Source organism: Anguilla anguilla, chromosome 8 (assembly GCF_013347855.1).
Source record: "Anguilla anguilla isolate fAngAng1 chromosome 8, fAngAng1.pri, whole genome shotgun sequence".
NCBI lineage: Eukaryota > Metazoa > Chordata > Actinopteri > Anguilliformes > Anguillidae > Anguilla > Anguilla anguilla.
Window position 1 is genome coordinate 42,667,617 of NC_049208.1, and position 13,807 is coordinate 42,681,423.

General features: G+C 37.3%; 1 protein-coding gene across 1 annotated transcript; it reads right to left on the minus strand.

Moving 5' to 3' along the window:
• Positions 1 to 2,394: 2,394 nt before the first annotated feature.
• LOC118234501 (trace amine-associated receptor 13c-like) lies at positions 2,395 to 3,921 on the minus strand. Its single transcript, XM_035431073.1, has one exon. The coding sequence runs from the start codon at positions 3,790 to 3,792 to the stop codon at positions 2,794 to 2,796; it is 999 nt and encodes a 332-aa protein (XP_035286964.1). The 5' UTR covers positions 3,793 to 3,921; the 3' UTR covers positions 2,395 to 2,793.
• Positions 3,922 to 13,807: the final 9,886 nt, after the last annotated feature.

The following is a 13,807-nucleotide window of genomic DNA, read 5'->3' on the forward strand; positions in this document are numbered from 1 at the left end:
GGCATTTAGGCAACATATCAGAACAAATGTAAAAATAACGGTGATGCTGACAAAAAAAATAATAAAAAATGGAGAGGTGGCTTTATGGTTTTAAACACTCCGCGCTATGATGGCATAATAAATAGAAGTGGGTGATTGATGAGCGTTTTTATGTTTTTATGCATGGTAGGTTAAATGCATTTACAGAATATAGCCTTTTTTTCCCCAAAGATGGTATTTCTGTATATAGTTCTGCTGCCGTGTTAAGACATTACTACGGTTGCGGGTCAGGCACTCTTCACGGTAAAAAGAAATTTTAGGATAGCGCTTCCGAATTGCTTGTGTCGAAAGTGCTGCGACGGAAACAGCGATAGATTTACCCACTAGCCACATCTGTCAAAAATGTAAACAAGTAATTCAGTTTTCACGGTCGTGGAATATTTTATGACGTTAGCCAGCGAAGCTAGTTGACGTTACATAAAGACACCTCGATTGAACTAACGTTAGTATCTAAAGTGGCTTGGTAGCTAAACAAAAGTTAGGCTGTGTTCACACGTAACGTCTTTTTCTGATGAAAACCGCTGGTCAAAGCGTTTTTTCATATATTAAAAAAAACTCTGTTCCAAAATATAGCTGAGAGCGCCTAAGCCCTCTGAAAACCTAGGGAAAACCCTGTAATTAACATTTAATGGTTTTTAATGATGTGAAAATGTTATTTGCAGACCTGCCAACCTTAGGAAAAAATTTTTTTTTACACAGTCAGTGTAATGCTTAGTTCACATGTTTTCACACCACTTCGCTTTGCACGCTCACACGCACACACAAGCCTTTCTTCATAATTCTAGTTTTGACTGTTGAAGTGATCAGGCAAAATTGTATAATTTGACCAGATTCTAAAATATCACTTGCACTGGGCTATAGTATGATATACTTGCAAGTCAAAAGTTTGAGTACACCTGCTTAAAACAATTTTTTAATGATTAATATTTCATTATATGATATTTGTGCTTATACAAACTGATAACCATATGTGAATTGCATTCAATTATTTAATAAAAATGGAAATAATTTATTTTGTATATTGTAACAAAATGTTTGAATTTTCAAGTATTTACAGAAACTTATTTTGCGATGTAAAACACTGTCAATTATGAATAAAACAGAGTTTCTGTTCATGATTTCCATTTTTTACTAATTAAATAACTGAATCAGCTTATATAGGCACACATCATATAGGCCTAATGAAAAAAAAAAGTATTCAATTGAAAAATTATCTAGGAATGTAGGCTTTTGTAACTAGAGCTTTAGCTAAATTATTACCTGAACCTCCTTGGTGGCTAATGTCAAAATCATAATTGCACAATGTGCAAAATGCATGGTGCGGAAGTTTTGAGGGGCAAAGGCACTGCCTTAATAATTACAAATGTAATTATTGCCAGAGCATACATATAATATGTAAAATAATAATAAAATTAAAATAATAATGATAAATGTAACAATATATAACAATAACAGCATTGACAGTAACAGAAGTAAACCAATAAATATGTACAATGCTCTCTCTCTCCTTGTTAATATCCTCGTCATCTGACGTCATGATTATTTTCTAACTGCAAGACTGTTCGGGTGACTGGCGGCAATAATAGGAATTATTTGCTAAGTTAGCAGTCTATAGTCAAACACCTTTGCAATGGTCACTTTGCTCCAACAGAGCGTGCGCGATTCAAAGTTTGAACAGGGAGTCTCCGTTTGAGTTACTGCTGCTAAATTACTCCATTAGTTATTCACATGTCTCATAACGAGGCTAAATTGTATGCAAGCTACTACTACGGCTAACTATATACACAAATTGATCTCATTAGGATATACCCCTTGAAATGCATCATCTTGTAAAGTTTGAACATGTTTTAACGTTTTATATGTTAACATTACGGTCACATTTTTGTGCTTGATTATTACTCCTTACTTCCCATTTTACCTCAGCAATGCAGCACTACGCCTCGGTGGATAATAAAGTACCACTGCGTATCAGTGGATGTTGAGTGGGTTGGGGAGGGGGATACAGAACCGCAAGCACAAATTCGTAGCATCTGGTTCAGTCCGAGGGATGTAGTTTAAATACCGAATAAATGTACGGTATTGTTTTGTATTAACTGATGGTTTTCTGTAATTAAATTACACAAATTTCTTTTTTTTTTTTTTTGCATAGTTTCAGCTGGCATTTCGTACCTGCGTATTTTGACCAAGAATTGCGTGATTGGTACACAAAATGCGTGCAAGTTGGCAGGTCTGTATTTGTATGCATGTGAAAGGATTCAGGATGAGAAGTAATTAGTACTAGACAATAGGAAAACTTCATTGGCTCATGCTGCCCACAAACCACCATGACAATTTCCTGTACTTGTAAATGGACCTTATTTTATTATATTATATAAAAAATGACAAGAAAGGAAAACAGTAGCATGTTATCAAATTATAGAAACAATGGGTTGTCAAGTGTGAAAACAGATACACAAAGTTGGAAAAAGCCTTTGAACAGAACAACTTCTTACAGGGAATTTAATATTTTTTTGTTTTAGAACAACTTTCTATGAATATTCCTTTGTAAGCCCTTTAAGGCCTTTATAGTCCACTGTACATTTGTAATGAAGTTTAAAAACACTGTTATAATGACATCATGAGGGCAATCAATGCTATGTTGGGTGTGTTCAACACTGCAAGCAGAGGGCTTTTTGACAATCTATGTAAAACAAGGATGAAAAAATTTAAACTGTTTTATAAACATCACATTCATTTGACATTCATCTGAGATTGTTAGGTTTCCCGTTGCACATTCAACATAGAAGACTCTGAGCCACATATTCTGAGTGTTAGTATGAGTTTAACAGACCTCTGAAACCATGGATAAAAAAGAGCATAAATGATTGGATTAATGGAAGAATTCAAATATAACAGAGGTACTGTAATAAAAATTGCAAGATCGACAGATTTGTTCTTAAAATAGATTTCAACGAATGCACTTACATAGTAGGGTACTGAACACAGAAGGAAGACTGCCACTAGAATTCCAAGGGATTTTGCTGCTTTCCTTTCAGAGGCCATAGAACCATGATCATTTTTTGGGCACTTTCTGACACTTCTAATTTTAATTGCATGCTTTTTAGCGATAGCAAAAATTTTCAAGTTTATAATTACAATCATTGAGCATGGTAAAACAAATGCAATTATGAAGTCAACAATAGCCCATACTTTATTGACTGTACCAACACACACACCACATGTGATGTTTTCTTTCATGTCAGTAAAATCTCCATTGAAATAAAGAAGCACCATATTGTAGATTAATGAATACAACCACAGTATGAAAATCATCCTCAAAGTTACATTCACTGTAATTTTCATGGAATAGTGAAAAGGGTAGGAGAGGGAAAGATATCGGTCCAATCCAATTAAAGCTACGTTATAAACTGATATACAAGTAAAGCAATATGTTGCTATCTTAAAAGTTGTGCAATACAATATATCAAAGCACCTCCATGGATCTATCCACGTAATAAAATACAGGGGCATCACAATTACCCCAACAAGAAAGTCCACCATGGCCAAAGACAGCACAAGGAAATTAGTTGGTGTCTGAAGCTGCTTGAAGTGACAGATGGAGATGATCACAAGCAAGTTTCCACACACGGTCAGTGAGACAACTATCGCTACAGGTATATAGAGCAACACATCCACTGCTGTTGGTGAAGTTTCCAAACAAGAAAAGTTTGAATAGACACAGGGTGTCTCTTGATGCTCTTCTGTGAGATTCATGAAGGAAGAGGTTACGGTTTCATTGAGCAATGAGACATTCTGTCCTTATACTTAATGTAGGCTATCTCAAAAAAGAATATCCTTTTGTGAATGTGCATAAACAGTGTTGCATAATGTAGCTTGCTGGTCTTGCAGGGTCCTTTTGGATCATTAAGCGCAGTAGAGTCACATTTATATAAAAGGGTTACCATTGGTTTTTTTTTTCTTTTGGTGATTGTCTATGAATCCCCATCAGATTAAATTAAATTAATTGTACAGGGGGTTGCGTTAGGAGACCAAGATCAAAACAGGGAAATGTAAGTGATGTAATCAAATAATAAAATAAGAGAATGGGTCAAGACAAAGAGCTTTCAACTGAACACTTATTGATTCCATAATTACAATGTTGTAATAATGGTACAGTGGATTGCATCCAGTCACTTGAATTATCTTGGAGTTCATGGAAAATTAAGAAGAATTAACAAAAATTACATTCGTTTAACAGAAGCTCTTATCCAGAGCAACTTAAAATGGAGGAAAACAAAAGTTCATTCACTTAATTTAAACTCATGAAAGTGCTAGACCTGGTTTACATCATTCTCAGACTAGCGGATATAAATGTACCATCACTGAAGCAGTCAGGCAAATTAACTAATTAACTATGCTTACAAAAAGCCTAAATACACATGCTGAGCACATACAGATTACATCGAAAATAAGCCCTAAGACTAGGAAAGCCCTATGGCTAGGAAAATTATGAAAAGCTGAACTACTACAAAGGATTCTTCAGGTAGGGGATGAGAGGAGAACCAAGATGCAATCTGAATAGGTGGGTCTTCAGTTTATCATTTTGCATCTGAAGGTACACAACAATTCATGTAAAGCTGCACAACATTTCTGCTGTCCTGACCACCATGGAAAGTTCATTCTAACATTGGAGGCCAGTGCAGACAGGCCTTGTGACTGGCAGCAGCAGTGACTATGGAAGGAGCGGATAAGCAGTATAATGGAGCTGTTCTGCTAACTACTCATTGGCTAGTGTAATTCAGTGGTTGCAGTGTGTTCGCATGGTGTTGTGTGTACAACAATACACATGTATGAATGTGCGTTGGATCACTTATTCATGAGAATAGATTGAATACTGTAATAAACATTCTAATTCGTTTGTGGGGTAGACCAGGCCGGTCCATTGTCAGACAATGAGCACAGAACACACAGCAAACAACTTTATAGAAAAAAAGAAGCCAACTTTATTTTTAGGGGCAATTCGTAAAACAGCTTAATCTTTAGGCATGGGAGAATTTGGGACAGTGGTGTAGTTGGACTAGGGCTGCCAGTAAACTCCAGTACAAAGTGAGAGGCATGCTCCTCAGAGCCAAACATCAAAAGAGGCGCATGCTCAACAGAGCCACGACATGCAAAACAAAGAGGCTCGCCTACTCACTGGTGCCCGTGGCACAGTGATACCCACACTCACACGGTGATTCAAACCCAGGCTAAGGCTATGTCGCCCGTTTAACAGGCTAACTCAGGACCAGGTGATAAGCTCGCTCTTACTATTGTCCTACTAATTATGGCTAGTCCCCAAACATTGCCCCTTATCGGTCCCACCCTCCAACCGCTGCAGTTAAAACACACTGGACAAATAACAAACAATAGGGCTAGTCCTAGGACAGAGACAAATATTAGGTATGTAGGCACATAACTTTCCGGGTTCCCAATGAATCAAACGCTTGGGGTTACCTTCCACAAGCTTCTCACAATACTTTGCCAGACTTTTTGCCCATTCCTCCTGACAGAACTAGTGTAACTCAGTCAGGTTTGTAGGCCTCCTTGCTCGGACATGCTTTTTCAGTTCAGTCCACAAATCTTCTGTGGAATTCAGGTCAGGGCTTTGTGATGGCCACTCCAATACTTTCACTTTGTTGTATTTAGGCCATTTTGTTACAACTATGGAAGAATGCTTAGGACCATTGTCCTGCTGGAAGACCCAGTTGCAACCACGTTTTAACTTTCTAGCTGATGTCTTGAGGTGTTGCTTCAGTATTTCTAGATAATCCATCTTCCTTATGATGCCATCTATTTTCTGAAGTGCACCAGTCCCTTTTCCAGCAAAACATCCCCACAACATGATGCTGCTCATGCTTCCTTGTTGGGATGGTGTCCTTTGGATTAAAAGCCTCACCCTTTTACCTCCATACATAGCACTGATCATTATGGCCAAACCCATACTAACCCATAAAAATGTACTTTGAATGATACTTGCTCAATCGAACAGTAAATCTGAAAAAACATCAGATTATAGTCAGCGGCACCGAAATTTTCTTTCACACCCTCAATAAACAGCACAAGTCCCAGTAGAAGGTTGAATTAAACCTTTTAAAGTTATATATTTTCTGAAACGTTATCGATTCCGCTTGGCCACAGTGAGTGAAACTAGGTAATCTGAGCGTATAGTTTCTATGTAAATTACGTCAGAAGGATTCAGCCTTGTTGTTTACTACCTAAACTTCACAGCACACTTGTAGCAGGACGGTGTGTCCAGTCAGATATCTTTACGGGGCGTGGAAAGGGGAGTGGTTACATTCTCAACCGGCTGAAAATAGGACGATGAATTTAGAACGCATATTTCTCCAAAAATAAAGAACGGACATATTTAATACTTTACTCATCGTGTTTCTTCAATGCCTCTTGTGCAAACAGCACATAAAACCGAGAAAGTGTGAAAACCACCATGTTACTCTTTTTAAAGACAACAAAGTGAAAGTATTGGAGTGGCCATCACAAAGCCCTGACCTGAATCCCATAGAAGATTTGTGGACTAAAAAAGCATGTCTGTGCAAGGAGGCCCACAAACCTGACTTACACCAGTTCTGTCAGGAGGAATTGAGCTTGTAAGTCAAATTGCCTCCAGGGGGCGTCTGGTTCGTGACGTCACAGCCCAATGTAAAAATCCTATTGACTTTTTAAAAATCATTGATTGTAAAATATCTATAGCGATTAAAAATAAAGGATTTCTCATGTTTTTTTGGGACCGTAATTCTCTACCGTAGCATGTGCTTGGTTATATTTATTTCAATCTCTGGGGGCAAAAAAAAAACCAATTTATGTCGATTTACGATCTGTTGGTGGTCCTGAACTACACTAAATCAAAGTCGCACGAATACACGTCACAACCACGTGTGCTTGTAAGTCTACCCGCCAAGTGCGGTGCCTAGGCTGCCCCTAACTGCTGGTCTGGGATCAGACTTCCCTTCCCAGGTCCAAACTTTAACCATTAGTAGGGGAAGGAAATAACTGACGGTGGACCAGCAGCTAGGGCCAACTTCACCCAACACCGGTGGCTAGCTAGCTATACCTACGACAAACGAGGTGTCACTGGTTAGCTTAAGGCATTTTTTCAATGGTCAGGACAATAATGGTAAGAAGGGAGAAAATCATTCCAAATCCAACCATGTAGAGTTGGTCATATACAGCCTGGGTATATTAGCGGGTCTGTCAGCACCAGCATGAAAGATATGGTTTATAAAGTTCTGGTTAGCTAACGTTAATGTTAGGAAGGGCTGGATCAGCAGGTAGCTAGCTAGCTGTCAAAGTCAGGTTTATTTATCATTACAAACCGTATTCGCTGTACAGTACACGATGTAACAAAACTTTGTTTTGCAAGGCTTCGGTGTAACCATAGACCGTATAGGGGTGTAACATAGACTTTCAGTCTGCTCACAGCACTGAAGGAATACACACATTGTGAAAATTAGAATGGTTGCAGGTGCAGCAGTTGCGGTAGGCAAGAGATAGACAATTTCTAATAAACAGTTTTAGTAGAACATAGTAAGTAGTAAACATATTGTCGGTAATTTATCGAAAACCATGCTGGCTAGCTATATTGTTGTTGTGTTGTGATAAAAATATATATGGCTCCATTTTAAATCACGTCTTAAGTTAGTTAGGTTAGGTTGTACTCTTTTATACGGTCTATGGTTGTACTTTATAGATCCCTGAAAGGAAATCCTGTTGTCATCACGACCGTACAATTATGATGTGAAATAAACAATATAACTTAATAGTAATAAATCTGTTATTTCCAGTCATTTTAAATTGAAATACGATATCAAAGTGACACTAGAAGTAGAAGGGCGCAAGCGTGTTCCAGCTGAGCCGTGACGATATAAGCGTGCGTCGTGAGCACAGTACCGGTATGTGTAGTTCCTAAGCGTACTAAACGTACACAACGTTGTACCTTGTACTTGTCATGGGTCAATCGTACTGCTGCTATGGGCAAAAATTCCAGCAAAGTATTGTGAGCTGGTTCTGCAAGGCTACTACCTCAAGCATTTGATTCAAATTAAGCAATAAAACGCAATGCCACAAAATACTTAGAAAGTGTATGTAAACTTCTGACCCACTGAAAATCTGATATAGTACATAAAAGCTGAAATAAATCAGTCTCTTAACGATTATTTTGAAATGACCTCTTATGGAAAAAGAAGATACCCTAATTGACTTAACAAGAAATACATGGTAACATGAAATGTGTGGAGTTGTGAAAAATTGAGTTTCAATATCTTTAGCCTCAGTGTATATAAGCTTTTGGCCTCAACTGTATGACTCCTCCCCGCATACCAGCAGAGTTGACTAACTTGGGGTGTTTCCATTAAGTCAACGTCCTGTATAATCCGTGCCAAGAGGACCAGGTTTGTTGCTGATAAGTGACCAGTGATTGCTGCCGCTGCTGATAATTGCTGATTGATTCCCAAGTATGGTGGCTCTGAAGTGCAAAACACAAACCTACAAAATAAGACACAAGAACAGCTCTCAAGTGCAAATCACATAAAAATGAATGCCTCTGAAGTGCAAGTGCCTCTATAGTGCAAGAAATACAAAACAAAAAAACGCAACTCACCGCCTGAAATTTGCCACCGATGTGGGAAATGATTACTTACTTGATTTTACTCTGTAGAACATCATAGGCATGCATGAGTACTGAATGAAGACTCCTTGCCTTGGTGTAAGTGGTACACTCAGTGGATTTACATGATGCTTGAAAAAGTCGATTTATTGTACTAGTCCGGCTAAAACTGGACTTTTAAAAATCATGTAAACATTGTAGTCCGTATGAAATCATACTAATTCGAATTTTTCAAAGTTGGACTAACATACCTAGATAATGCGGATGGGAGTCGATTTACTACGGCATGTATACGCTTCAATAGGCCAAAAATTGGCCTAGGCGCATGTTCCGTAATTTACATAGCAACTACTGTGGCCAACCGGAATCGATAACGTTTCAGAAAATATATAACTTTAAAAGATTTAATTCAATCTTCTACTGGGAATTATGCTTTTTATTGAGGGTGTGACAGAAAATTTCGGTGCCGCTGACTATAATCGAATGTTTTTCACATTTACCGTTCGATTGAGCAAGTAGCCTGCCATTCAAAGTACATTTCTATGGGTTAGTGCTGTCCGATTGTGCTAGCTACTTCACATTAACCTTGTACGGCGATCAATAAAGGCTAACAGCACAGTACCACTTAATTATTGTCACTTCTATGACTACTGTAATGAACTAAAAAAAAGGCGAGAAACGACCTTTTCTGTGAGAAATGCATTGTCGAGCTCACGCGCATACACTGTTGGCGACATAAAGCTCCGTTGTGCCCTCCCTAGTATCATGGCAAAAGAAACACATTTCTGAATGGACGAGGAGATGAACTTCATGCTATCGCAACTACAGGAGTTATATATCCTAAAATACATGGATGAAAGAAAAACGTGGAATGGCGAACTATTCAAAAAAGTTGCGACAACTGGAGGAAGCAGGATTTATAAGAAGCCTTCGTCAGACACACCTCTGGTCAATAAATTGATTCTTTCTGAGTCTTGTATATTGGGACAACGACAATAATCCAATTAAATCTCATCTTTGGCCAAACGAGCTATTAATATAGGTAGATTTCAACTGTGCCTGTAAACGCACTGAGTGTGAACTCAATCACAATGGGTGATTTGGAATTGGGGAGAACAAAATGTGGTTGCTTTTTAATTCTAAAACTGGACAAGGATGATTTTCCCATTTTCCAACATAAAGATAACACAAAGTGAAAAAAAATTGAGTGAGAGCACCTATTATCGACTGGGTTTACGCAATAGAAAGCAAACTGTTAACATATTTGCAACTCATATATATATCATATTTGCAAAACATATAGGCAAATATTGGTAACACATTATACCTAGATATGTAGAAATGTCCTTATTATCCTCTGGGGGCTATTTTTTCAGTACCTTTGCTTTTTTTTGTGCCGGTAAATACGTTGGAAGTCGCCCAGCGCTAGCAATAGCCACTAAGTAGTGCCCACACATACTGATTAATGGAACTGGTATTTACTTGATATAATATTATCAAAGTTTTCTGCCTTGTGTATTTGTGATTAATATGAGTAAGGGTGGTCCCTATCAGGATTTCTAGCAATCTGTACATATTCACAGTTGTAACCAAAGTAATTGGAAGCAAAATAATCATTAGAAAAGCACTTGGAAACTGAAGTGATGTTCGTGCAGTGACACTTCATTGTTATGGTGTTCCAAGCGTGTTCCATGTCTAGACAGTTTATCATGTGTATTTTATAAGATTTGTATTTTATATGACCATATATGAAATAAATACGCTAGTATTTGAGGTGGTCAATAGCCTCTTTATTACCATTTCTAAGATATGCTTCCAATGCATGAATGTTATATGACAATATGTTCATGCAAAAGGTAGCCTGTTAGCTGTGGGAATATTAGCAGATCAGTTTGGAAGGCAATTAGTGATTCACACCTTTCCTCCCCATGACAACTAAATGAATGTTTTCCAACACATCTTCACTTGATAGCATCAACAGGATAGGTTTGATTAATCTGCTGAGGCAGTCCAACAGACAAACAGATGAATGCATTGTTTTCTCAATCTACTTCTTGCATAAATTGAGTAATCATGAGACTCTGTTAGCACCTCTGTGTGAGTTTGTTCATCTTTAATGATGCTCCAACTATCCGTTGTACCCTGCTTGTGCACACAATCATGGTAAATGATGCAATCAATAGTTCCTTTGGTTGGTGGGGGGCATATAATTCCCTGTAGGTAAGGATTGATGATGTCCCACTCATATACAGACAACCTTACAAAGACTGCACAAAAGCTGGACAAACATAGGATTTAGGACACATCTGAGAAAGAAATGAGTAATTGTTTGATTATTGTAAAATGGGGGAAAGGTGAAAGGTTAAAAGGCACCTGATTTGGTTACTCATTTATTCGGTCAGTGATAAATTTACTATTTTTGTGGAGTCATTCCCATTATAAACAAATTTTTTAGTCATTAAAAATAGCTCAGGATTTATAAATAATTCATACAGGATCTCATTTTTATAATTAGCACAACCTACTCCATTAGGCCCAATCTGAGCCTTGCATGCTGGCTGAGATTTGGCCTTATGGCATCTCTGGGTTAGATGTGGCACCTGGGCCATATCTCAATGGTGGATGTGGGCCAGATCTGGGCTGCAAAAAGGTGACTTTCAGAGCAGATGGATGCATGCGTAAAATATTTATAATCTGCACTTTTTACTTTCCTATTAATTTGGAATATTAAACTGTTAGTTACTGAAAACTGCATTACCGTTTCAGTTTACAAGGCAATTACATTTATCCACTTTTCATGCTCTGCGGGCAACAGGTTCATCTCTGTCAACTGAACCCATATGAAAGCATACACAATAAAGCCCTATCAGTATCAAGCTCTGATGCAAAACATTTCCACTGGCAAAAAATCTAAATACTACCAAATTTATACAAATGGGCATGTCTTAGTTAGAGTATTCCAAAAGTATATCAAAAATCATTTTGGAAAATAAAGAATGAGGGGAAATCAAAGATAGTTCAAAATGCCGAATATGTATATAATTGAAAATAAATGATCAATTCTTATTTATTTAGCAACATACAGTACTCCATACCTCATGCAGAGCCTTTACTGCAATACTGGATTTGTCATCAAAATGAATTAAATAAAAATCAACACACATTTAATCTATAATTATTATTATCTTAATAAGCATTAAATGTTTTTTCCTGCTAGCCCATAACAAAACTGGTTTATTGATGTACAAACTGAATGTAATCTATAAAGAAGTGGCATATTCCCATATACTTAATACTTTGTTCAAACAAAACAAAGGCTACCCAATATTGAATTATATATAAAAAATTAATTGTTTCATTTAATGTCAAAGGGAGTTCCCAAGGAACAACAAGGCTACTTTGCAGCTGTATGCATAATTGTCAAAAGGGGTCTGTTACCATGGCAACATATGTACACAACTGTCATAACATTAGCAAATTGTTACAAGCCATTTGCTATACTACGGAAGCACATTGCATTCACAAAAGAAAAAAAAAATAGACACCTTATCTCGTAATTACGAGATCAGGATCTCATAATTATGAGAAAAGATCTTGTAATTACGAGATCAGGATCTCGCAATTATGAGATCAGGATCTCATAATTATGAGAAAAGTTAAAGGACCATACCAGTGTTACTACATGTTATTGTCCATTGTCAACATCGGCCAAATAGTTTACATAAACCTCAACCTTTTTCCCAAAATTGCTTTATTTTTGGGATATCGTATTTGTTTACCTTTTGTCCAGACAGACGTCATTCACTGCCATTCATGTTGAAACGGTGTGGAAAAACACTCTACGAGACTTGAAAGTTGCTAGGTATAGATAATTCACCCTTTTGAAAATCACTACGCCGTTTATTTTATCTAAAATTACTGTATTACTCTAATACAAGCCATTCAAATTTGCGCATAATATGAGCGTCTCATTTAGGCATACGACAGCCTCAATAACAAGCACCCTCTGTTTCTAGTTTCTGCGCAAGAAACACATGTTTCCTTGGCTGCATCCCATTGGCCAAAACGTCTCTGGCCGGCTCTGATTGGATTTTGTAACCAGGAAGCGGTAAAGACACAAGTCTGAGGTGTAACTTTCAGCCAATAGTTGACCTTGATGCTTGTGCTTGTTATTGAGGCTGGCGTACGCCTAAATGAGACGCTCTTGAACTTCATATTATGCGCAAATTTGAATGGCTTGTATTAGAGTAATACAGAAATTTTAGATAAAATAGACGGCGTAGTGATTTTCAAAAGGATTAAATACATATACCTAGAAACTTTCAAGTCGAGATCCTGATTTCATAATTACGTGATCCTGATCTCGTAATTACGAGATCTTTTCTCATAATCACGAGATCCTGATCTCGTAATTACAAGATAAGGTGTCTATTTTTTTTTTTTTTTTGTGAATGAGATGCGCTTCCGTACTATACACCTGTAAGCTACTGTAAAAACTAATCAGGAAGCCATAATTAGAAAACAAAACAACAATTTATAGAATGCATTAATTGCGGAAACAAATCTTTCAGTGAGGTCTTAAAGAATCTTATTATTTTTTGACCAACTGAGCTGTGTATCACAAAGCAGGATTCATGAGTTAGCTGGATAACTACAGAGACTAAAACCTGGAACCCAAATCTGGAACATGAACTGAACTGAAATAAAAAGAGCTGTTTCAGGTTTTACTCAGCACAGTTATCCAGCTATAATCCTGCTTCATGAAATACCCCCTGATGTCATTAAAACTGTAAACATTCCTTATTCCTAGTATCATGCTAGCAAACCTTTTAATGAAAGAGAACTTTTTAAAAGTATAAATTTTATATACCAAAATATGATATGCTGAGGTCCAATCTGTTAAATGCTCTGTTCTCACAAAGTTCACTTGAAAGCGTCCCTCATGAGGATGTGACAAAGGACCAAACGAACCTGGGTAGACAATGATAGGGAGGAGCAAGGGATGAGCAAAGGAGGCCTTTTTGTATAGCTATTTTTGTGGATAAAATCGCATTCATTATTTTATTTTCTGTTAAAAACATTTAATTCATATCCAGGGAGATAGCCAACTACTTGCATGTTACATGA

Bases quoted from the DNA above. Each gene is read 5' to 3' on its own strand.
- LOC118234501 (XM_035431073.1), bottom strand. From the start codon at position 3,792: ATGAATCTCACAGAAGAGCATCAAGAGACACCCTGTGTCTATTCAAAC.